This window comes from Branchiostoma lanceolatum, chromosome 1 (genome assembly GCF_035083965.1).
Source record: "Branchiostoma lanceolatum isolate klBraLanc5 chromosome 1, klBraLanc5.hap2, whole genome shotgun sequence".
Lineage (NCBI taxonomy): Eukaryota > Metazoa > Chordata > Leptocardii > Amphioxiformes > Branchiostomatidae > Branchiostoma > Branchiostoma lanceolatum.
In genome coordinates this window covers 25,809,934-25,832,561 of record NC_089722.1, presented here as the reverse complement: position 1 = coordinate 25,832,561, position 22,628 = coordinate 25,809,934, and the positions used below count along the sequence as shown (strand labels likewise).

Sequence of the window (22,628 nt, the reverse complement as noted above, 5' to 3'; positions counted from 1 at the left end):
AGGGTTACAACCCTGTATTTCGAGTGGTATAGCCCGACTGAAAATTTGGCGCGAAGTCGCAAAGATGGCTGACGGACAAGGCGACATGGAAGTGGACACACCTCAAACGGACAAAGAGGCGCCGAGGAAAGACAGTAACAAAGTTGACAAGGCAAAAGCTGGAACCTCTGGTTCATCTTCTGGATATGAGCTACCTTGGTAAGGCGTATTCTTGTGACCTGTGTCTTGAATCGTCTATAGCGTGTGGCCCCTCCCCAAGTTTTTATTTTATTTTATAATATAATAATATCAGGTGTATTTGCAGCCAGTGCCACAGGCAGGTACCCAATGTGTAGGGTAATGAGGCTGTTTAACGTGTTCGAGGCACCTCCTCGAGCACGGGACCCCCGTTTTACGTCCCTCCCGGAAGACGATTTCGTGGAAAGCTTCGTGAGGCTACAGCAATCCGGACGTCCTTGGTTGGTCTCCCATCCAAGCACTGTCCGGACCGCGCGTTGCTTAACTTCCGAGATCGAGGGATCGGGTGTATCCAACGCGCCACGCGGCCGTAGCTGTATATTATCTACAGACAGTTATCGTTTGATTTGCTACTGTACATGATTCATCCTGGGCATTTTGCAGTTTGAACCAACCTCAGTGCCCTTTTCTATAAAATCCAGCTGTCAATACAATACCGGAAATAATTTAGACGTAAAGTTAAACTTGGAAACATCTTGATTCTTGACATTGTCTATTCTTTCACACTTTTATTCATCTATTTTATCATTGTCAGATATTCTTCCACCCTAAACAGGGTAGAGAAGTACCGGCCCGTGAAGCTGTGTGACGTTGTGGGGAATGAGGACACCGTCAGCAGGCTGGAAATCTTCTCTCAACAGGGCAACATGCCCAATATTATCATAGCAGTGAGTATGATAATATCATTTAATATTACGAGAATATAATGTCCTTAGTATAACACACTGTCCTGAATAAGACTGAATCAAACACTATCTCTTCTCCCTAGGTCAGAAATATTAATCTCCAGATAAGCCTGGCTCGCTGAAAGTGAGAAGTTTCTTACGATTCCAGAAAATAAAGTTACCATTTGGGCTCATAGAAGTAATAGAAGTAGCTTTCCAAACAATTAGCATAAAATGTATCACCCAGAATAATGCTACAGTATTTGATTTGTCGATGTTTTCTAAGGGTTCCCCTGGTATAGGAAAGACCACCAGTATCCTGTGTTTGGCCAGGACCCTGCTCGGACCAGCATATAAGGATGCTGTCCTGGAACTGAATGCTTCAAATGACAGGTAACAGAATATTAAAGTACAAACTAACAGACTTAAGTTCTCAATTTAAGTCTGAAAGACAAAGACAATAAGATGCCATGTAAAGTAACATGCCAGTTACACTTGACAATTTTGACAGAACATAGGTTTTGTATTATCAAGGAGCTTGTATTATCTCCTTGGTTTTATGATTCATATATTGCAGAAAGATGAACTTAAGTTCCTGTTTTCATTCACAAACATTTTGCCTATGTCTTTGTCCAGAGGAATAGATGTGGTGAGGAACAAAATCAAGATGTTTGCCCAGCAAAAGGTCACTCTTCCCAAGGGGAGGCACAAAGTCATCATCCTAGATGAGGCAGACAGGTAATAGTTTGGCCTTTTATTTGAATATGAAGGTACCCAAGTAGGTGACAGGACTGTCTCCAGGACCCGTCCCAGGACAGAAATTTGCTACTTAGGGCAGACAAAATTTAACCCCGTCCGTCCAAAAATCTGAACTTCATAACACGAAATTGATGAAAATTAATTTTGTAAGCTTAAACGGCAGATTTAACAACAAAAATTAACAACATTGACCTCCAAACAACAAGTGGCACGGAAAGAAAATTGAAGCTGGAGACAGCCCTGATAGGTGTTTTAAGATTAGCGCAATCAGTATACTGCACTTCCAATGTACCAAATCAATACAACGTCTTCAGTAATGTGTTGATTTTCATATTGACCAAAGTAAAACAAGTTCTTCAGTAATGTGTTGATTTTCATATTGACTAACTCCTGTTGCAAATCAAACTTTTACAGTATGACAGATGGAGCCCAGCAGGCCCTGAGAAGAACCATGGAGATCTACTCCAAAACCACCCGCTTTGCCCTGGCCTGTAACGCTTCAGATAAGATCATAGGTGAGTTCCTTCGGCACTCTTCCTCAGGGCTGTGCACCTGAAAATGGTAGCCATTGGGACGTCGATGAAGGTTAGATATTCAAGTAGTAAGATATGGAACATACATGTTGTAACAGTTACTCAAAACTGAATAGATTTATAAATGGTTTCACAGTATCTGATGTCTTTCATCAGTGACTAAACCAGAATCTGAAGTTCACCAGGTATTTAACCAAAACTCTGAAGTGATATGTTAACAAGGTGAAGACAGTTCTGGTCTGAAACACCTGACCGTTTAAAAATCTTTGGCTCTGGACCTGTACCAGTACCTATACAATTTTACAGGTACATGTATATACAATGTATAGGTACAGGTACATTGTACCATTAGACAGCTGTGGTCCTGAGGAATTGGTTTTAAAAAATACATGTGCCCATTGTAGCTGAATGAAGACAATGCCTTTTTTCTTCCATGTTGTCCCCAGAGGCCATCCAGTCGCGCTGTGCCGTGCTGAGGTACAGTAAGCTGACAGATAACCAGATCCTGGAGAGACTGCTGTTTGTGTGTGAGAAGGAGAGTGTAGAACACACCGATGACGGGCTGGAGGCTGTCATATTCACAGCTCAGGGGGACATGAGACAGGTACACACATTACTGATATTGTTTAGTTGGAATGATTGGCCTTCAGCATAACAGTGATATTCACACATCAGCTTTATATGTATATGATATTGAATTACATGTATATGGACTATTCTTGTTTTTCGAAATCTAATTGTAGGAAACCTTTCCTTTAAAATGAAATTTGATTTCATTTATTGTACTTTTGATATCATTATGTAGATTTTCTACTGTTGTATGGTTTTGCTAGTGCTGATCATTTACAACAGCCAAAGAAAGTCTAAAAGTTCATCTTCTTGTAGTAGCGCATATATATATATATATATATGTAGCCTTATATTGCAAAAATTGTAGACATGATGCCTTATTATTCATATGTTATTTCTGTTCTTAAGGTTTCTCCTACATTACATGAACAGTTTCACCTGAATACAGCATCTATCATTCCCTCCAGGCACTGAACAACTTGCAGTCCACATGGTCAGGCTTTGGATACGTCAACAGTGAGAATGTGTTTAAGGTTAGAAACTTCTATTCTACTTGTCATACAGTGGCTCCAGCACCATTTTGTTCCTGAGCTGAAAAGCTACCTGCCAGTCTAATATAACCATAGCATGTTCTGTTCATAAGATACCAAAACCAGAAGTTCCTCTGCAGTTGCAGTATACATGTAGTAGAAGGCTGCTGGGAGGCCCATAACTCATCCTTTGTTTTGTTTACACTTATAGTACATACAGAATATCATAAGTACATACAGAATATCATAACACTCCATTTATAGCTTCTTAGTTATGCTGTTGAGCCACAAATAAAGAAACTATACCACTCAAGCTACTGCAAACATAACCTTCTTGGCGAAGGTAAAACATCACCATTGTTTGGAGACATAATGAAATGTTAAAATACCTGCAGGTTTGTGACGAGCCACACCCACTCCTGGTGAAAGAGATGCTGGGCCACTGTGTGGACACTAACATTGACGAAGCCTACAAGATCCTGAAACACCTGTGGAAGATGGGCTACTCACCTGAAGACATCATCGGCAACATCTTCCGAGTGTGTAAGACGTATCAGATGCACGAGTACCTCAAGCTGGAGTTTATTAAGGTAGGTATTATTAAGATGCATCCAGGTTTGACGAAATGGGTACTCTTAAATTAAGTCTTGATCTTGTCAACTTTGAAGCCAAAACTATGTATGGTTCTGAAAAAATGTCAATCATTGTCTGTATTTTTCTATTGTAAATATCTTTTTCTTTACATTTACTGATTTTCAAGAGTTGTGACTCGGAGGTAATCTGTGCATGTACTTGCTAAGTAGTGTGAAGTTGCTTAGTACCAAATCTTGCTCACACAACAAAATATTCTTTTATATAACTTTGTATTGAATTGTTTGATACAAACTGGATGATTTTGGACCTTTTTTATGTTTCTTGTATTGGTGTTTTTAGTCAGGGTTATATACAAACTAAAAATTACTGCAAAGATTTACAGTGCACGACTTACATCCCCCCACAGGAGATTGGTTACACCCACATGAGGATAGTCCAGGGTGTGAACTCCCTCCTCCAGCTGGCAGGACTCCTTGCACGACTGTGTCTGAAGAGTGTGCCTCCGGAGGACCTGCCAACATACTGACTTCATACACACAACAGTTCCATGGGTTTATAGAGAGATACTCGAAACATGAAGCCTTCTGATATTGGAGAATATATAATCTGCCAACGTAGGGACTTTATTCATACAACATTTCATGGGTTTATACAGAGATACTTAAAACATGAAGTCTTATGATATGGGAGAATACATAACCTGACAACATAGGGACTGATACAGCAGTTTAAGGGTTTATGTAGATACTCTAGATATGTGCCCTCCCTATATGAAAGAAGAATATACAGTATAACAATTGGTTGTGCTGAAATTGAGAAAGAAGGAAAATAGATAAAGTGTACTCACTCTTTTTGTACTTGTATAAAGTGAATTTCCTGTTATTGCCAACCAGTACTGCTACAAACTTGAGACATAAAAAAACTCATAATTTTCCCCAAAAAGCATATTCTGAAGTGCGCATTCCTTGATATTTTTTCTCTGCATTTGGTATGGTCCTTATGATAAGTTATATTTGTTGATGCTCTGAATTAATGGAAATACCACATTCATCAGTAAAAAATGTTTAGATGACGGTTGCATACATAATTGATGCCAAATAGAAGCCACCCAGAGCCAGCTTGATAAATGGTAGGTTGTTCCTTGCTATAATACTTTATTTTTCTCTTGTTTATGATGATTACTCTCACTTTTTATGGCCTTTGTTCGTTCAAAGGAACAATATCAGCAATGCATAAATAAAGGATGTCATCGCTTATTGTCACAAATTTAACCATGATTTATAAAAATAAATTTTCAGCCTTCCTCACTGAAATGGCACTCTCCACACTTCATGTTGAATACATAATAAATAATGATAGATAGAAATAATGATAATCCTATTTCTTATGTAGCATGATCCAATTTACAATGGAATATGAATTAACATTTATTATGAGGTGAAAAATAAGTAAGCACTGCAATTAGATATTACTACTTATTAAGGTTTTAATAAGTATGTCAGCATGAGATGAATGGTAGGTGTAATATACATACATCACTTGAGGCTTATCTTAAGGTATCTTGCTTTTGAAATCTGTGTTTTCCATGATCCAGTGAACCTTTTTCGCTCCCAAAAAATGTTTAAGGGGTTATTTCTAATTTTGTAGACTTTGAAAATAACCAAAATGTTTTATTCGCATCGGTAATTCTATTGCAAAATCCTTTGTATGTACTTTATCCTGAAGTGTGTCCGGACCACAAACCACATATTCAAATTGTGGTTTGACTTTACTTTCAACTCAAATATCATACCACCTGCGCACATTATAACGCCTTTTGAACACGTCTCATCCTGTTAAAAACTAGTTCCACTGGGCCCAATCTGAACTCCCCGCATGACGTCGTAAAGCCCTAAAAGCAGGAAGTCGGAAGCAGGAAGTCAGAACGATTTCACCCAACCGAACGGGTATAAATACTGCTCCCGACTATTGGAAACCTTAACACAAGCGTCTTACTGGAGGGAAGACATTCGACGATGTCCTCATCTGTGTCCGCTGTTGCCATGGTGCTCGTCAGCGGTTTCGTGGTCCTGAACGTCGTCTGCGTTGTTTCGGCGATGTCGTCTGAAGTGTACCCGAAGACTCCAGGCGCACCGGTGAGAAATGATTGCTGGGGTTTTGCATAATAAGATTTGCCTTTATCACAGCAATTTTCTTTAAGGTATTTGCAATAGCAATATTGAAAGGATTAGAGGACCAAATTATCACACCATTGGCAGGTGGAACTAAGATATAGCTTCAGATAGGAGCTCTAAAACTAGAACATTTGCCGGGGGACTTTGGCCATGGAGGATAACATTCCCATCCGCAGTTACCGTAATTGGACCCTATCTCCATAGCCGACCCCCTTCATACAGTAGACTCTATTTGGCCAATTTCTACTATTTTCCCAGCGACCCGCAGAGGCTGGTAGAGTCTACTATCGGAGTACGTTCAACACAACGTAACGGAGTGGTCGGTTATATGAGGGCTATTAACTGGGTCGTATTCATATGTCATGTAATATAGGTGCGGTATTTGTCTGCTTTGGGATGCAGAAATTGTGTAGTCGCTATCTAGCTCCGTCCGAAACTCCTGGAAGAGAATATTCTTAAGGTGGCACCGTCAGCGCATCAGTAATTTTGACAGAACGACCCGGCGCGGCTGTGTGGTGCTGGCGTAGATTTGAAAAACACGTCAAATGTGGTGAAAACATCAGTATGGCGTTACCTATGTGAAGTTCTTACCCTCTATTAACTGTTCAACTCAATGACGTACCCAGTGAAGCTTAGTAGGCATTTTACACCCACTTAGATACTATCTGTCAGAGTTTATCTCTTAGAGTTTTATCTCTTAGAATTTTACGCCATAAGTCAGTCCCAACATAAAGGCCGCACAGATGAATAGGTCTGTTTCCTATTGCAAAATCCTTTACATGTACGATGTATTTTATAACGGTAATCCTATTGCAAAATCTTAATAAGACTCTTTCATGCAGCTGTACTCAAGGAGGTTTTATATAGATATAAAACCTCCTTGCTATACTGTAGTCTGAATATCAAATCGTGCGTGGGTCTCCGCTAACATTTCTGATTTCAATAACAAGAGATCTAAACCTCCTGCTGCGTAGATGTCACGTTTCCTATTGTTTAAAGGCATGATTGACGGTAACATGATTGTAAAACGACATCCGCAAGTCCCCCCGATGCACTTTACTGATAGTATAATCATGTAGAACTCATTCCTCGGTAAATGACTTTTCCTTTTATGTTCGTCAGCGCTGTTTCTCAGGATATATCAGACTCGTAACTCAAGACCACACTTCAAAAAGGCTTTAAGTATGATAAGACTCTCCTAGTGTCATCTCGGTGCTGAAAGGCGTTATCTCATACGTAGCGTTACACATGTACATATCTTTCATGTAGTTATGGCGTAGTCTGAACATCAAAGCCACTAATTGTGCGTGGTGCTCCGCAGACATATCTTACTTAAGTACTTGGGTAAGTCTGAAGATTGTATCATGTATAATCCCGTCTTTGGCACCCACAAAGTACAAATCCTAAGTGTTGCGTCATGACGCTTTGCCCAACATTGGACACTGCCAAACAAAAAATGGGGGAAACAAGCTACAGAGACAAAAAATCTATCGCTATCTATATATAGCTATTTGCAATGGGTATCGACATTTCTCACTCTACAGATAAGCACATGTCTATAGATAAGAATCGGCTGTTCTCGCATCCAACAGGACTGTCTGAAGGAAGGTCAGCAGTGCGGTCTGTACTTCCACCGGGGTGAAGTCATCAGTCCCACCTGCTGCAAGCCGCTGGTGTGCGGGTACCAGGACTGGGAGTACTACTGCCTCAGACCGTGAGTAAAACAACGGTTTTTCCATATTTATGCCCTGACACTACATTGAGAAAGCTAACTAACTAGCTTATTTGTGATCATACACCGCGATATACATCTCCGTTGCAGACCCATCAGGGCATTTGTCCACCTGCGAGCAGTTTTCTGATAGCTACCAGGTTCTCATTACTTGCCGACATCTGATTGCTCGTTAGTTCGGACAGCAATCAAACTTTTGCAAGCAGTCAGAGCCCTGTAGCTATCAGAAAACCGTGCCTAGGGGAAATAAAGCAGGCCCGCCCCTGATGTGTCACCAAAAATGTTCGGCGGGTCTGTAACGGAGGCTAGGCGTGATGTTGACAATCTTACTCAAGGTTTCTGTATGCTTTGAATGTCCTTTTATCTGATCCCGTGTTTCATCGTCCAGGCGACACAGGACGGTTTTTATCGCTCGTGTTCCCCAGAGTCGAAGTGATATTTTCAGTACTTGACAGCCGTCCTTTGATCAACGGAAGCGCTGCCAAATCTTACTCAGAGCTCCAAATTAGCCTGCTCATGTCTCATGTTGTTTCCGCCACACTACAACACATGAAAGACCGACTCATCGTCTCAGGAAAATTGTATCAGACAAGCTAGGAATTAGATCTCTTTGTTCTACGTCTCGGTATGATTTGGTTGGGAATCCAGCAAGGAAATACACTAGCCACTAGACGCAACGTTACATGTAAAAGGAAGTTTTACTGTATCTTTAGTTTAATATACATAGGATATAAAAGGTGTTCGTCCGTCAGTGTGACGTGGACAGCTTTTGTTTCCTCCGTTTCTCTGTAGGGAGAGAAACGCTAAAAATCGCGGCCACTCTCTTTTGAAAACGTATAAACATACCCAAACGTCCACAAAGGCTTATCTCCAAGCAGATGTTGATGTGGAAAACCGATAAGTGCTAGTTGTTTTGACCGGTCGGTTTTTCTGACAGTGGTTCGGGTAGTGGACTGTCAGAAAATCCGGCTGGTCAGAAAACTTCACCATTTTCCACCAGGTTATAGATTCGCAAACGTACATTAACGTTACTAGACTCTCCAAGCAGAGGTTGGGCTGGCGACATAAAGAAAACGTGACAAATTAGAAAGCCCGACAAAAACATCTAAAACACGTCAAAAACCAGCCAGAGCCCAACCTCTGCTTGGAGAGTACGTGAACGTTTGATAACGCCCCAAATCATGACTCATTCTTGTAGTAGTTGTCTGGATGCAGGATCCTTACCTCTGCGTGTTCCCGCCACTACAGGGAGGAGTTTCTGAGGGGTGCGCTGTTCGGCAAACGGGAGGCACCTTAGACCACGCCCAACTTTTCTCAGCCTTTGATTGGCCAATGGCGAAGATTGAAGAAATCTATATGTCTTACGACCGCTATGCCTGAACATAGATGATTATTCTATATTAGGCACCGCCAACTACCTTCTCTTCATGAAAGGATATGCTAATAAGTAGTAACTGAAGCAAAAAATCAAGGAGTACTTAACGTCAAGTATTGATCGTTTTATTAGAAAATGTCTAAATGCAAATATTTAGCACCAGTTATAAAAGTTGTTGTTGCCTGAGTCACAGTAGATTCAAAGAATGGCTTTAGAGCAGTATGGCGAAGTAACATGTAAGAAATAGTTACCTTCCTTCTGTTTAACTTGTAACTATAAAAGAGAGGGAACTTTAAGATGGTACACCGTCCTTAGCAACTAGAACTAAACTGAACTATACTACATAATGTGTTACTACTTCTGCGACAGCTGTCTCCTATTATGCTTAATCGACGTTTCACATTAAGATGTTACTAGCAATTAAAATACAAAAATCTAGTCAGTCAAAAATTCGAAAACAGTGATTTTTGTATCATGGCGACCTCTCAATACTAACATACATTACTTTATACTAGATCAATTACAGTGTTTCCAAATGTAGCAAAAGTGATTTTCAAAGAGGAAGAAGAAACGGTTCCCGATCAATGGTCGCCTTCCTTGTTGGTGTCTGCCGTTACAACTCCTCGTGGTTCAGAGGCATGCCAGCCACGATGACCACTGCTGACAACCGGTTGCCGAACTTGCCGTCGACCTGGGTCACTGTGAACATAAATGATCAACACAAATTATGTATTTTCCTCGGGTTTTATTATCAGTTTTCATACTTTTTGAAAACGATATACCGTGTGCCTTTTTCTTTATTTATCCGAGAGAGATTCATACGTTCATCTAACTCATTTACAACACCATTAACATTGAAATTAGTGCACATATCCGATATGTTCGTTACTTTTCAAACATTCAAATACTCACCTTCCATATTGTCTTCATCCACACTGTACTCCTCCTCGGCCAGCTTGTTGTCAGGGTCTCTCTGTGAAAGGAAGACAGTTCACAACATTTAACAGATGTCGATGAATGTCAGTAGATACATGTACTTTTTTATTTCATAAACCCTTGAAACAACGTCGACTCCGTGATTATCAATAACGTCCAAGCCATATTTTCCAACAGAGGGTACAATTTTGAATACCACTGGTTTCTTGTTGGCGTCCAATAATCTTCAAGCAGATCTCAGCTCCACGGTGCCAACATCGTTTAAGCCAGCCAGAGAAGCTCCAGTCAACCAGAGAAGCTCCAGTCAGGCACCGTACAGCTTCTCTGGCTGACTGGAGCTTCTCTAACTGGCTTATACGATTTTGGCACCGTGGAGATCTGCTTGGAGATTAGCGTCCAAATCGATACAGTAGAAACGGCCTTACAATTCTGCCGATCATCATTCAATGTCGCCTCTTAGACCAAGCTACCCTAATCTTGGGCTGAACCTTTGACTTCGCTCCCTTTTTACAGTAAGAAGATAAAGATGGTTTCACCGGTTAAGCATTTAGCGATGCTTATACCTGACGACCGTTCCGATACTTACGTAGACTTCTGTGTATCCATAGCGGGTTGCGTCACCCTTGATCTTCAAGTGGAACTTCTGGAACGCAACCTCAGACGTCAGGCCTTGCCTGTAATAAAGAAGTTGTAGGAATCCAAATTCAGACAGCAATATCATCTTCAACTACAAAAAAATGTAAAATAATGGACAAATATTTTATAGAAGTTCAAAATTAAGTCGATCAGATAAAAAAAATCAACATCAATCGATTTACATGTCTGAATTATGTCAATGTTTACAAGTGTTAACACAGTGACTTTGAAAACATAAAACATAAATGTTATCTCATATTTCGACTAATTTCCGATATGTTTTCTTTAATTCATTTGGTTGTTGAGCTTGGTCGACACTAATATTTGGCCATGGTTTTGAATAACAACCATTACTATGACTCGTGTCCTCCATATCGCTTGGCTTAAGGTCTCCTCAGGCAGTTATCGCCTTACATTTGATTTAACTGCCGCTAGTCAGTGTTGTTCCCAGTCGTGACTTAGTCGTGCCATCTGCGCCGTGTTGGGACCACTATTGAACTTTATTCAGCCAAACCTTCGCACAATATTCATACATCCCGGATCCGCATAATTCTCACTGAATCTTGTGTCGGCTTAAGTTTACCAAGAAATGAGATACCCTGTTGGACTAAACTACTAACGAGAGCTAAGCAGTTTTAAGCTTTTTTTGTAAGTTATATTGTTATTTATTTTCAAGAAGCATTCCGATGCTACAGCTTACATCAATTGTGCAATGCTGGCTGTTAAACGAGTTGATTCTTTCTCTGTGATATTTGCTCATTTAACCATCTACTATTGTTTTTGAGACTGTCTACTGATTGGAGTACAGTTAGGAGGCAGGTGCATCGAAGATGGCATCTAAACGCAACGAAGATGGCATCTACACGCAGCGGCAATCCAGCTTCATAGATGGCCATAGATAGTACCTTTCTGCCTGGCAGGAATATGCACTGTTATCCGGACTTCTTGTCAAAGTAAGCCTCCAATCCTACAACAGGAAAGAAGATATTGGGGATTCGGTCATTGACCCTGAGGTAAGGGTGAAATGGTGGGTAACATGGCGGTCGTGACAAACATCTGTCAATCATTCACCTCACCTGGGTGTTCTGAATTTTTAAAATGAACAGCTTTGGTAAAGTAAAAGCCAAAAGTTGCAATAATTGTTCCAAATTTAGAAGAATATTTGTTGGCTCGTGATTGTCGTTCGTTTCCAAAACATTTACAGATGCAACCAAGTCCGCTATCTTTCCCACGGTCACGTGATGATCACGTGGCCATTCTTACCGTTCGTTGTTGCAGAACACGTGACAGGAGTAGGCACTCCCGTCAGGGCTAACGGTCAAGGAAACCCGCCATTCCTACAACAAGAAGTGAACTTTTGTCAGATTAGTCTAATGAGTTTTAAAAGGCTTTAATTTCCAGCAGCGACGTCCCGGACTCGGCCATCTTGGAAGAACTTTCTTGAAGTTTCTAAGGGAAGAATTGATCTTGTCTGCGGGGAAGCATTCTTTCATACCCACCTTTCTACGTAGTATGAGTAAGTTCGGTGATCAGCGGCAAGACCGAGTGTCATTCGCCACTCATCTGGCTAAAGGGGACGGCAAATAGAACTTTGCAATTAGATTTTATCGACAAGTTGACCATGACGCCAGGCTGAGAGGGTGGTACACGTATTCCTTTCTTTTGCTCAACTGTCAACAAAAATGCAGCTTAGGTCGGTATTCTTGCTTGTTTTCCGCATTGAAAATGTCTGCCTGGACCTTGGATAAGACAATGAATGAATGAATTTCAATGAATGAATGCAAAACGACAATAAAAACCATAATTTGCTTCTCAAAATCGTTTTTAAGATACATACATCATATCAATCAGTGGTACAGTTCTCTAATTTCAAATGATTTAAGATACTAAGTACTAGATATACTCCATATCTTTTAAAAAGCTATCAGAGTATTAGAGGTGCACAGATGCAGACTGACCTCCTCCGTGACGTTGATAGGCTTGGCGGCGTAGCTGAAACTGCAGGAGAAGTGCTTGTCCTGAAAAAAAAAATGTTTACCGGTAAGTCAGTATCGCAAACGAAACACTTCTCCGTATCCTTTCGATAGTAAACCGTTTCGATAAGGGCAGCCATTGGCACACATGTGGAAATGTATAAAACAGGACAATGTTTGTGCGAAGCTCTTAAGCCATCGAGTTGACTAAAGATCGTGTATTGATGATGAAGTATTTTGGCCGGACAACGGGGAACTGTGATCAAAATGCAGAAACTCTGTCATTGGCGCATCTTGTTCGACCACGTGAATTACGACGTACAATGTACTTGTTCATCAATCAATAACGGCTATAAAAGAAGCACAACACACGTATAGGAAAGTGCAAAACATTTATTGTTCGAAACATTTCCTTGCTTTCAGCAGGTAATCTCACAAGGCATGCGTACATCAAACGTGCATAAACCGTATTTGTCATTTAAACTTAAATGTTACAGTGAGTAGGTTACCACAGTGCAGGGATACGGTAACTTTTTCCACAGGCTTTCATAGCAGCTCAGTATATTTATTAGCTAAAACAGAAGCACTAATTTTCTTAACAGTATTGCCATCCTTACTATTGGTGCTTAAGACCTAGCTCCATGTAAATGACATTACATGCGAGCGGGGTACGATTGGTTGTCACTATAAATCGCAAGACTTTCACAAATGATCACGTGGCTGTCACGATAAAATCACGTGATTTTGAGTAATGGTCCCGTGGCGATATCTTTCCCTCTGAGATTCATCCCTAACATCGATTGCTGACTGTTCACTACTTGAACGAGACTACCTGATAAAAAAACTAGCATGATCATTATTGTTGCATATATTTTGTGAGAACTAAAGAAACGTTGAAGGTCTTGAGATGACTTTGCTGACGTCACAGTTCGTCATGGTCCACGTGTATTGCCGTCACAAAGAAGATTGCCGACACTTTCCCGCCAAATTTTTCGGGGACACTGGAGACTGCAAAAGAAGGAAAATGTCATTCCAAAACCAAAAGATGACAATCTAGGGTTAAAACCATTGAATACCTCAATCTACATTGTCTTCTTTTTCTTAGGCCATGTTAATTTGATAATTTGATTACATGGATGACATCTGCGCGCATCCATTTTCGTCCGTTTCCTAAAAACATGCTTTGACTATAGCCTCCTTCGCAGACTTCCTATGACAGCGGCGTATATAGGGGGGGGGGGGAGGTTCTCTAAAGGGAGTTGTGTAGCCAAGGGAGTTTAGTGTAGTCGAGGGACGGATATGATATGAACAGCGGCCGTCCCTCGGCTACACAACTCCATTGGCTACACAACTCCCTTTAGAGAACCCCCCCCCCCCCCTCATATATACGCCGCTGTCATAGGAAGTCTGCGAAGGAGGCTACTTCGACTATACTGTAAATCGTACAATGCAGCTGCAATATGATCAAATATATGCCGTAGATTGCCACAAAAATATTAGAAAACGATACTTATGTCACAGAATGGCAAAATCAATTCCAAAGTCAAAGAAGAAGACGCGAAGAAATGAAAATGAGGAATCTATTTATTTGGCGCGCGCGGTATGCCATACTCTGTGTGTTAAGTAATTTCTTCAAACTTCCTGACTACGGAGATTTCATAATGAAGGCAACAATTTTTGGCCAAACTTTTTTTTATTCGCACGCTCGCATCGGTTTTGGGGTTCCCAGAGGATGTCATCGATATAATCAAATCAACATAGTCTTATTACTTGTTTTGTATTTTATCCTCACAGCTTGTTTCCCTTTGTAAGTTAGAGGAACAGTAATAGCTGGTCACTATTCTGTAGAAAATAATCGATGAGCTGCTTACTTTCCAGCGCTTTCTCGTCCACGACAAACTCAGACTTCCCCAGCTTCATCTCCTCGGTCCTCTGTGTGAGGGAAAAGTTCACATTACGTGTCAATGAAACAAACCTTTACCGACGGCTTGAAATTCATTCCTTAGAACATATCTTACTTTGTGAGAAGACAATCCAAGACAATGAAGACGTCATCTAATTCATCTACTCACATAACAATCAGCGTATCCGAATCGCTGCTTTCCGTTCACCTTCAACCGGAAGTGCTCAAACATCACGTCTGACCTCTGCTCTGTCCTGAGAAAAAAACACGAGAGAATGAGAATGAATGAATGATCAGATGCTCGATAGTTGCATATGATACATTGTATGGCAACAATAATAAAGCAATCAACACCATAATACTCGTCTTTTTTATAAAAAAAAAAGACATACGATACCTTTCTACCCTAAGCTGGCAGGAGTATGCACTTGCATCGGGGCTCATTGTCATGGTCAGTCTCCATTCCTGGTGAGAAATACTGTCAGTCGTTACATAATTCTCCGTCTGCTACCAAAGCCATGTATATCATACACCCGCCCTTCGGTTATGTTTACTTCCAAGTAGGAATTGAGAAAACTTTCTTGATACGTTTTTTTCCGTTGTCTTCATTTGCAAACACTTAAAACTAACTGAATAATAACGCTTGCGTCTTGCGCTCGTCTGGATCTAAAAAAAGTTGTGGTTTGTTTTTCCGAACAATACATTCCATGCTTGAACGATGGGAACGGACACAGCTAAAACCTGGTGACATCTCTGCTGTCGTGACAAATAGATGTCAATCATTCTGACGTCACTCACCTCAGTCGGTGCTCCGCCCGGTTTAACCGCGTACGTAAAGCTGCACTCGAACTTGTCATCCTAGTAGAAAGAAATTTTCTAAGGTCAAATGTGCACGGTTAAGGGCAGAAACTGAGTACTGTACAGTGAGTGAAATCAGGCAGTCAAGCCAGTAAAACTAGTACAGATGTTAGAACACTTGGGTAGCCAAGGTCAAACCAATTTAATCGATCGCAGATCAATAATCATCACCAATCGACCATCAAAGGTTTCTGTCAGTAGATTAACAGATCAAATTTGATCGTTTGATTGCACTTCTTTAAATTTGCTGTTATTTTGGTGTTGTTGTTGCATTTGTATATGTCCTGATATGACAAAGAACTGGTGCCATTTCTATGTTTTTAATTTCCTTTCTACAAACAAAAACGCAAAGCTACTGGCGGAAAGCAGTTGATCGGAAGGGCTATACCAACCTGGGAGGACGTCCCTCTGTCAGAACAGCCGACCAAATCACCGCGAAATCAAAACACGATAATCCATGGGTCGCCCCTTCTCTTCACGACAAATTATGCGGGAAGGTGGGGGACTGCGTCCTTCTTTTGTAGGCAGCCACGACTGCACGAGTAGACAAATAGCGACTTCCGTGTTCGTCTACCTGACGATATGATATCCCGTTCGCGAAAGGTCGTAATTGTCAATATGTTACAGCCAGTTACACAGTAGTTTACCTCGCCTGTAACAGGAAACTGACTAGACCGCGCGCACATATGCAAACGCACGTTACATCACAGCTCTTCTAAAACAAGTCAACTATTGTTACTATAAATGCATATCTATCGCTTGATGACACACAAAAAAAAACAATGCTGATCTGTCGGAAAGAAATTAGAGGAATGGGGGGTAGGGAAATCAACAGGTGATCAATGAATCTGCGATCGACAAACTCGTGTAATAAATATATCTGGTTATTGCTGGTTGCGTGTCAAGCACATACAAGTCTACAACAGACGTCAAGTATTTTAGTTAGTCTAAGTGTACCGGCTGTGGCTCATGTACTCAGACTAGCGGAAATACGTACATATTTTCTTCGGCGTCCCTTGCCAAGCTACTGAAAGATATCCTGTACTTTCCAACACCCACGTCGGTGCAAATAGCTTCTACTTCTTCTTTTACTTCTTCAGAACCTCATTGTAATGTAAGGTGCATAGTAACAATTATCTTAGCCTTATTGTGAATGGTATTTGAATATCGCTTTTTGGCAATATTCAAAGGCCTCCCGTAGGGCCTGCTGAGGAGCTACGTGTTCTTATCAGGGCCCCTGGAGTTTTGATAAGAAACCAAAACATGACGAGAGCGAGACTATGTTTCTACATTGTTTCTTCGGCACGACATTTTTCGCATAATTTGCAAGAACACACCGGTATCAAAACAGTTTAGTAGACGTTTATCATAGATAAACAGTTTACTTGAAAAGAAGATGTGGGTCACATGTGTTCTCAATATTCACCCAAGCAGGATTACCAAAGTTGTGATAAAAATATAATTAAATAGAGTTGTTTTGTTTTGTCCATATGTTTCCCGCTGAGATGTAAAACACTTTGTTCTGCGACAATTATTGTCATGCACATCTTTTCGCGCATGCAAATCTCTGACACTAAAGAAAAGAAAACAGTGCATAATCGCCCAAGTGTCAACTGCACAACGGGATGGCACCGGAGATTAGGGGGACGGGGATGGATCATGAATAGTCGCGAGGGTCTATCGGACAGGGACCCGATCCCAACAACTTGAACAAGGAAATTATGCATAATATGCTGCAGTTGTTCTTCTTTGTTCGGTCGGTCGTCTGTTTACTTCTTTCTTTGTTTCACATGCAGCTGGAAGTCAAATTATGTAGCACAGAACAAGTTGTAAAACTGTATACAAGTTTATACGTGTAGTTGTAGCAAAATCATGCTACAAAGAATGAAAGATGTAACGATTCGTCCCTATATATACGTGTATATGCACAATTTTGTGTCATTGTCATAAGTTTTGATTTCAAACAAGCCTATTCTCTGAAATTGTGGATACATTGGATGCGAAATTTACCTCAATGTATCCGCAAGCGCAGCTACTGTAGTATTCTGATATCCAACTTATATTCTACATCAGCATCCAACCCTTTCTATCCGTATTACATGATCCGTCCCCGACACGCCAGGGGACTGCCACGTCGGCTGACTTCCCCCGTCCTTGTAAAAAAAGGCTCAAATTCCTCAGTCCCACCAATGGGACGCAGGATGCAAATGTCAACAAATAACTTCCAGACGTTTCGGGGTCGAGAACCCGGCTGGAAGAATCCAGAAACCCCAAACAGTGCCACATCAACACGGTTCAGTACTATACGAACCCCTTCCTCTCTGAGCGGAAAGGCATGCAGAAGAATCTTTGAAGACGATTTATAATATAAAACAGAGAAAGGGCTGTTGCTAAGAAATATACGGAAATATGCAAGATAGACAGATTTCTGTATCATGTTATTCAAATCACGATAGGAGGGAACGAAATCAAAGCAAGTCAAGTCAACACGAAGTTGGTCGTGTCAAAGAGATTGTGATGACTACATATCATATAGAGACGTTCAGAGGGTGAAGGAGACACTTACCAACTTTCTCTCAAACGTCAAAGTTTCCCCAGAAGCGATGAGGTCGAAGGCTTCGGCGTGAAGACCCTCCTCCACGTGACTCCACTTCGGCTTCTTATTCTCCTGCTTGAAGGCCTCGAACTCCGGGTCTTTGTTCTTCTTGGCCGACTTAGAGACCGTTAGGCAGATCATGAAGGAGAGAAGGACGCAGAACGTGAAGAAACGCGCCATTTTGTAGCAGGGTAGAGAGAGAGGACTGTGACTGTGCTAACTGTCTTCTGTTCAGACGCCGTCTGGACTTCACAGCCTCTGTTACCGGTAGTGATGTGTGACCTCTCAAGATCCCAGACCAGTCCAAGTGGAAACCATTAAGGGGTGTCTTAGAATAAACTAAAACTTTCAAAAAGTACTATGGAATATTGCCAAGCATTGAACCCCTTTAAAATTTATGCTAGCGGTGTATCTATTTTATTGATTTACTAGTGTTATTATATATCCAGCTACAAACGCTCTATACTAAATTCTGGTACTTTCTTTGTCCCACTTTTGCAGTAGACTTTTCCAAGATGCCAATGGGGACGACCCTCTCGCCAATGGTAACTTGCCAAGTCGAAGACTCGGAGAATTCTAGAAAGGCATCCACGTGGCAGTATTTACTTCCAAGATAACGGTTCGGAATCTGCAGCTGGCACTTGTGCAGTTGTGACCATCGCATGAACTATCGCCAGGATTACTCATGCGTTTTGGAACGTCAGCTCCAAGTCGACTCCGAGTCCGAAAACGCGTGCGTAAATTATAAAACCTCCTTGCCTTTGGTAAACCCAAGGACTTGGTAAACCGAACCTATCTATTTTCGTGGAAATGCTCATCTGAAAGAGTAGAGTTTACGGTCAGGTAGGAAGTTCTTCCAGTTTAGACCGCTCCTTATCTGTCTCTTAAAAGAATGAAAGAATGTGCATCAATCCTAGCTACCTTCAGCGCTCAAGATCTAAAATCAAATTGTTGTTTTTTTAATAAAGAAATGCCTGCCAAATGTAAACCTTCCATACAGTAGTGCCTTGCGTGAAGAGATCTCTCCTCAATTCCTGTATGGAAAATAAAGCCGAAAAGGAAACATTAGCTGAGTAGAAAACAGATTACATGAATACATGTATATTTGTTGCATTGTTGCCCTGTATACGTGTGAAACGTCAGCATTTTTAAGTACGCAAGAACATGGGCTCAATGTTCATACATCAGTGCAACGGACGATGGTAATTTTGAAGTAGCACATGGCTCAAAAGCCCCGACTAGCGGTCAAAAAAATCACTGCAGAAAACACCACCGTAAGCGGCGGCAGAAATAATTTAAACCGCTAGAAGACCTCAATGACATTTGCAAATAATTAAAAGGACTACTATGCTGCATGCAATGTTATCTACCAATCAGGTATCATTGCGACAGAAATGGTCAACGTTCAAAAACTTGTTGCAGTTTTTATTGATCCCAAGGCCAGGCGAGTTTTGTACAGTTGCACTTGCTGAGAATACAAGAAAGGACAGGTAGGATTCTGTGGATGAGGCTGGATAACGGTTAGGTGATGGTTCCATTGGTAAGGTGTAAAGGAGACGTGTCGCGTATAGCCTAACATCCCATTGTTTTCTTTGAAATGTCTTAGATATTATCATTGTCTTTGAATGGTGGCATTATTGAAACAAATTCAACTAACCCCCAAACAAAATTCAAACCCCTGTGCGAGCCTTTCGCGATTTCCCCATTCCCGAAGAGACGGAAATTCGGCAATTTGACGGTCGTTTTAACCACTTTTCTGAAGGCGGCCGATAGTGGTACTGCAGATTAGGCTATCATAGGGTATATCATCCCGACTTGTGAAAATGTGAAAATATACAATACATTAGGATTGTAGCATGTGACAACTTTCCCAAACAGGTACGTGTAGAATTTACTTCAAGACCTTAAACGCAAGACTTGGCATAAAAAAGGACCGGTCGTGCGAGGAGCCTAAGTAAAACCTACATTGTACAAACTAACTTAGTTCTGTTACCCTGCTTCAGAAGATGGCATAACAGACCCTTTTCTTTTTTCTTTTCTTCTCTTTTCTTTTCTTTTCTTTTCTTTTCTTTTCTTTTCTTTTGAAAACTGGCAAAAATCGATCCACGCGCGGATGTCATCCATAAAATGAAGTCACTGCGGTCTTACATTAGATAGTCCACGTCATCGTTTATAGTGAGGCCAACGGAACAGTATTGAATTTCTTACTCACAAGAGGGTATCATAGAAAAACGTGAATCACATTGAATAAGCCATATGATAGTACATAATCCACCCGACATTCACTAATTCCTTGTTTCCCCCTCATTGACTAAATAAGTCTATAATTTCCCACAAATCGGCCCCCTCTAGAGATTCCATATCCTCTTTCAAATCCTTCTTAAGGTGTTCGGAATACACAATTAGCTTCAATTCTCCTGAGACATGTACTTGGTTAACGGATGGAAGAGTCTGAAAGTCAGGCAACTCACAGTGGATTATATGAGAACATCATTTATTTATGCACGTAACGTAGAAGCTTAGAATAACACGGGGTGGCGTTTTATGTCCCATAACTCACTTAATTTCAAAATACATGTCGTTCTTTTTTCTCTTATTAGTTTACCCAATTCTTCATACTGTCGCTGACCTTCAAGTTTGTCCCATAAGAAATCCGGGTACATTTGCAAAATAGATTAACATTGCATGTACGTCAATATTCAATACACTAAAGTGCATCGAATGCATATGAAACCGACAATGATTAAGTAGAGCCAGGCATATAAATACATGATATGATTATTATCATCCATTAAGATTAGGGATTATTTCTTTCAGGATCACCTTCGTTGTTATTCACGCAACGTCTGGTGAAACCGAGACGGGAAGAGGGAGAGATTAGACTTGCGAGGAGCAGCCATGATGGATGACGTCATTATCAGACGAGAGCTCGCAATTCGGTGAAGTTCGGTCCGGGGCTATTCTGTTGGGGAAAGTTCAGGATAAATCTTTAGAATATAAAAATTAAAGGATGGGAAGTGCGCAGAAATATATGAAATGACTCATTATGTACTTAGTCTACTTGAAAGGGTTGGTTATTAAAAGGAATCGTTCATGTCAGTTGAATTTAACGTTGGGTAACATAAATTCGGGATTTTTCCGATACTGGTTGACTGAAATCAATCTAGCAGAACAATAAACCATCCTTTTTTTCTTAATTCTGTCAGTATCATGTACTATCTTTGCACTAATCATATATATGGTAGATTTTGTCTCTAGTCGTGCTGACACCATAATATTTCAACTTGAAACTACCGTCCGCCGCACGCACAATAACGGTGCTGTCGGACAGGGGGGCACATTAATTCGGGAGAGAAGATTCGTCTTGAATATCTTACCGCTAATCACATTTTATACAGCAGCTATTCGTTCCATCCTTGGCTTGAGGAGAGTGCTATGGATATAGACGTGTCCAAGTAAAAAAAAATACACGAAAAGACGGCCGTACCGCACACATCAGGCCAGTTCGGGAACAACCCGTGTGTTGAGTCGGTAGAACTTCACTCAAAGTCGGCCCATCGTCATCATCGGGCAACGTGTAACGTTACATTATTCATGGAAAGTTAGCTGGATGCCGTAACAATGGCAATACTACTATGTCCATGTGTTCCTTGTTGTGTTAGGAGCAAACTTTGAGGAAAATATCTTCCTCAGTCCACTATCACACGCAGCATTTAGACAAAAAAGTGTTCCTCACAAACCTTGGTCGTCTGCTTGACAACACGATTCTGGTTAACAATATGGCGGCGGGAAAATACACGTGCCGTAGGTTGTAGCAACAGAGAGGAGTTTTGATGATTGATCACACTTAGAATCCAGTTGTAGGTTAGCAAAAGAGATTGTAATAAGTTGTCTTATAAATAATTGTGTTTAGCAGGCAGGAGATGTGACATTTGTCTTATAAACCAGCGAACAACCGTGCTGGGTGATTCTCCCACGAAGCCCCCAGACTCTGTCAATAAGGGACGGAGAGTTTTTGACGTGGCCAACTTCTAATGCATGGTTATCGAAGCTTTTCAGCCAGTGTTCTGAATACGTTAGTCTATCTGCTTTGCATTGCTGGCGTTATAACTGATTTTGCATCTAGCACATATCCCTAAATACGCCGTTTTCGAAAAATCCCGAATTTAAGTACCCCGCGAATTTATGTTACCCAACGTTAAATAAAAGACAAGGATCTAACGTAAGGGACCAATCGAACAAAAGGAGATGGAAATTCCGTACCCTCCAATAACTTTTCTTTAAAGGCCTTATGCAAGTGTCAGTTTTGACATAAATCTAAGATGTTGGAAACAAGTACAAAATATATCTCCTCACAGACAACTAAAAGTAAACTTACCTATGTTATAGTGCCGTGTGTGAAGAGGGGGGTCGGGGCGTTAGAGGTAAAATGTCGACCCCCTTTATACACCATCACCTCTTTACATCGACAAGTGCACGGAGTGCCTTACTTTATTAATGACAGCTCCCGTGTTTGTGCAGACACCTGTCGCGATATTATTCCGTATTACAAGGAGC

At 41.0% G+C, this 22,628-nt stretch overlaps 2 protein-coding genes across 4 annotated transcripts; one reads left to right on the top strand and one right to left on the bottom strand.

Annotated features, from left to right (window-relative positions):
* The first annotated feature begins 12 nt into the window (after positions 1-12).
* LOC136444769 (replication factor C subunit 2-like) lies at positions 13-9,750 on the top strand. Its single transcript, XM_066442512.1, has 11 exons — positions 13-198; positions 794-905; positions 1,189-1,295; positions 1,539-1,640; positions 2,076-2,176; positions 2,641-2,798; positions 3,232-3,297; positions 3,690-3,884; positions 4,295-6,023; positions 7,655-7,776; positions 9,043-9,750. Exons 1-9 carry the CDS (start codon positions 65-67, stop codon positions 4,412-4,414), a joined length of 1,095 nt encoding a protein of 364 aa, XP_066298609.1. The 5' UTR covers positions 13-64; the 3' UTR covers positions 4,415-6,023; positions 7,655-7,776; positions 9,043-9,750.
* Positions 9,279-18,372, bottom strand: LOC136444789 (myeloid-derived growth factor-like). Of its 3 annotated transcripts, none has more exons than XM_066442533.1 (6): positions 18,042-18,369; positions 12,700-12,759; positions 12,005-12,078; positions 10,692-10,779; positions 10,082-10,142; positions 9,279-9,868 (listed from the first exon to the last, which is right to left on the bottom strand). In XM_066442533.1, exons 1-6 carry the CDS (start codon positions 18,249-18,251, stop codon positions 9,783-9,785), a joined length of 579 nt encoding a protein of 192 aa, XP_066298630.1. In that variant the 5' UTR covers positions 18,252-18,369; the 3' UTR covers positions 9,279-9,782. The 3 variants fall into 3 exon arrangements, with proteins under 3 accessions (XP_066298630.1, XP_066298645.1, XP_066298637.1); XM_066442548.1 differs by lacking the exon at positions 12,005-12,078 and adding an exon at positions 11,647-11,708 and having other exon boundaries at positions 18,042-18,367; XM_066442540.1 differs by lacking the exons at positions 9,279-9,868; positions 10,082-10,142; positions 10,692-10,779; positions 12,005-12,078; positions 12,700-12,759 and adding exons at positions 13,090-13,722; positions 14,586-14,646; positions 14,787-14,871; positions 15,015-15,082; positions 15,416-15,475 and having other exon boundaries at positions 18,042-18,372.
* Between the last annotated feature and the right edge of the window lie 4,256 nt (positions 18,373-22,628).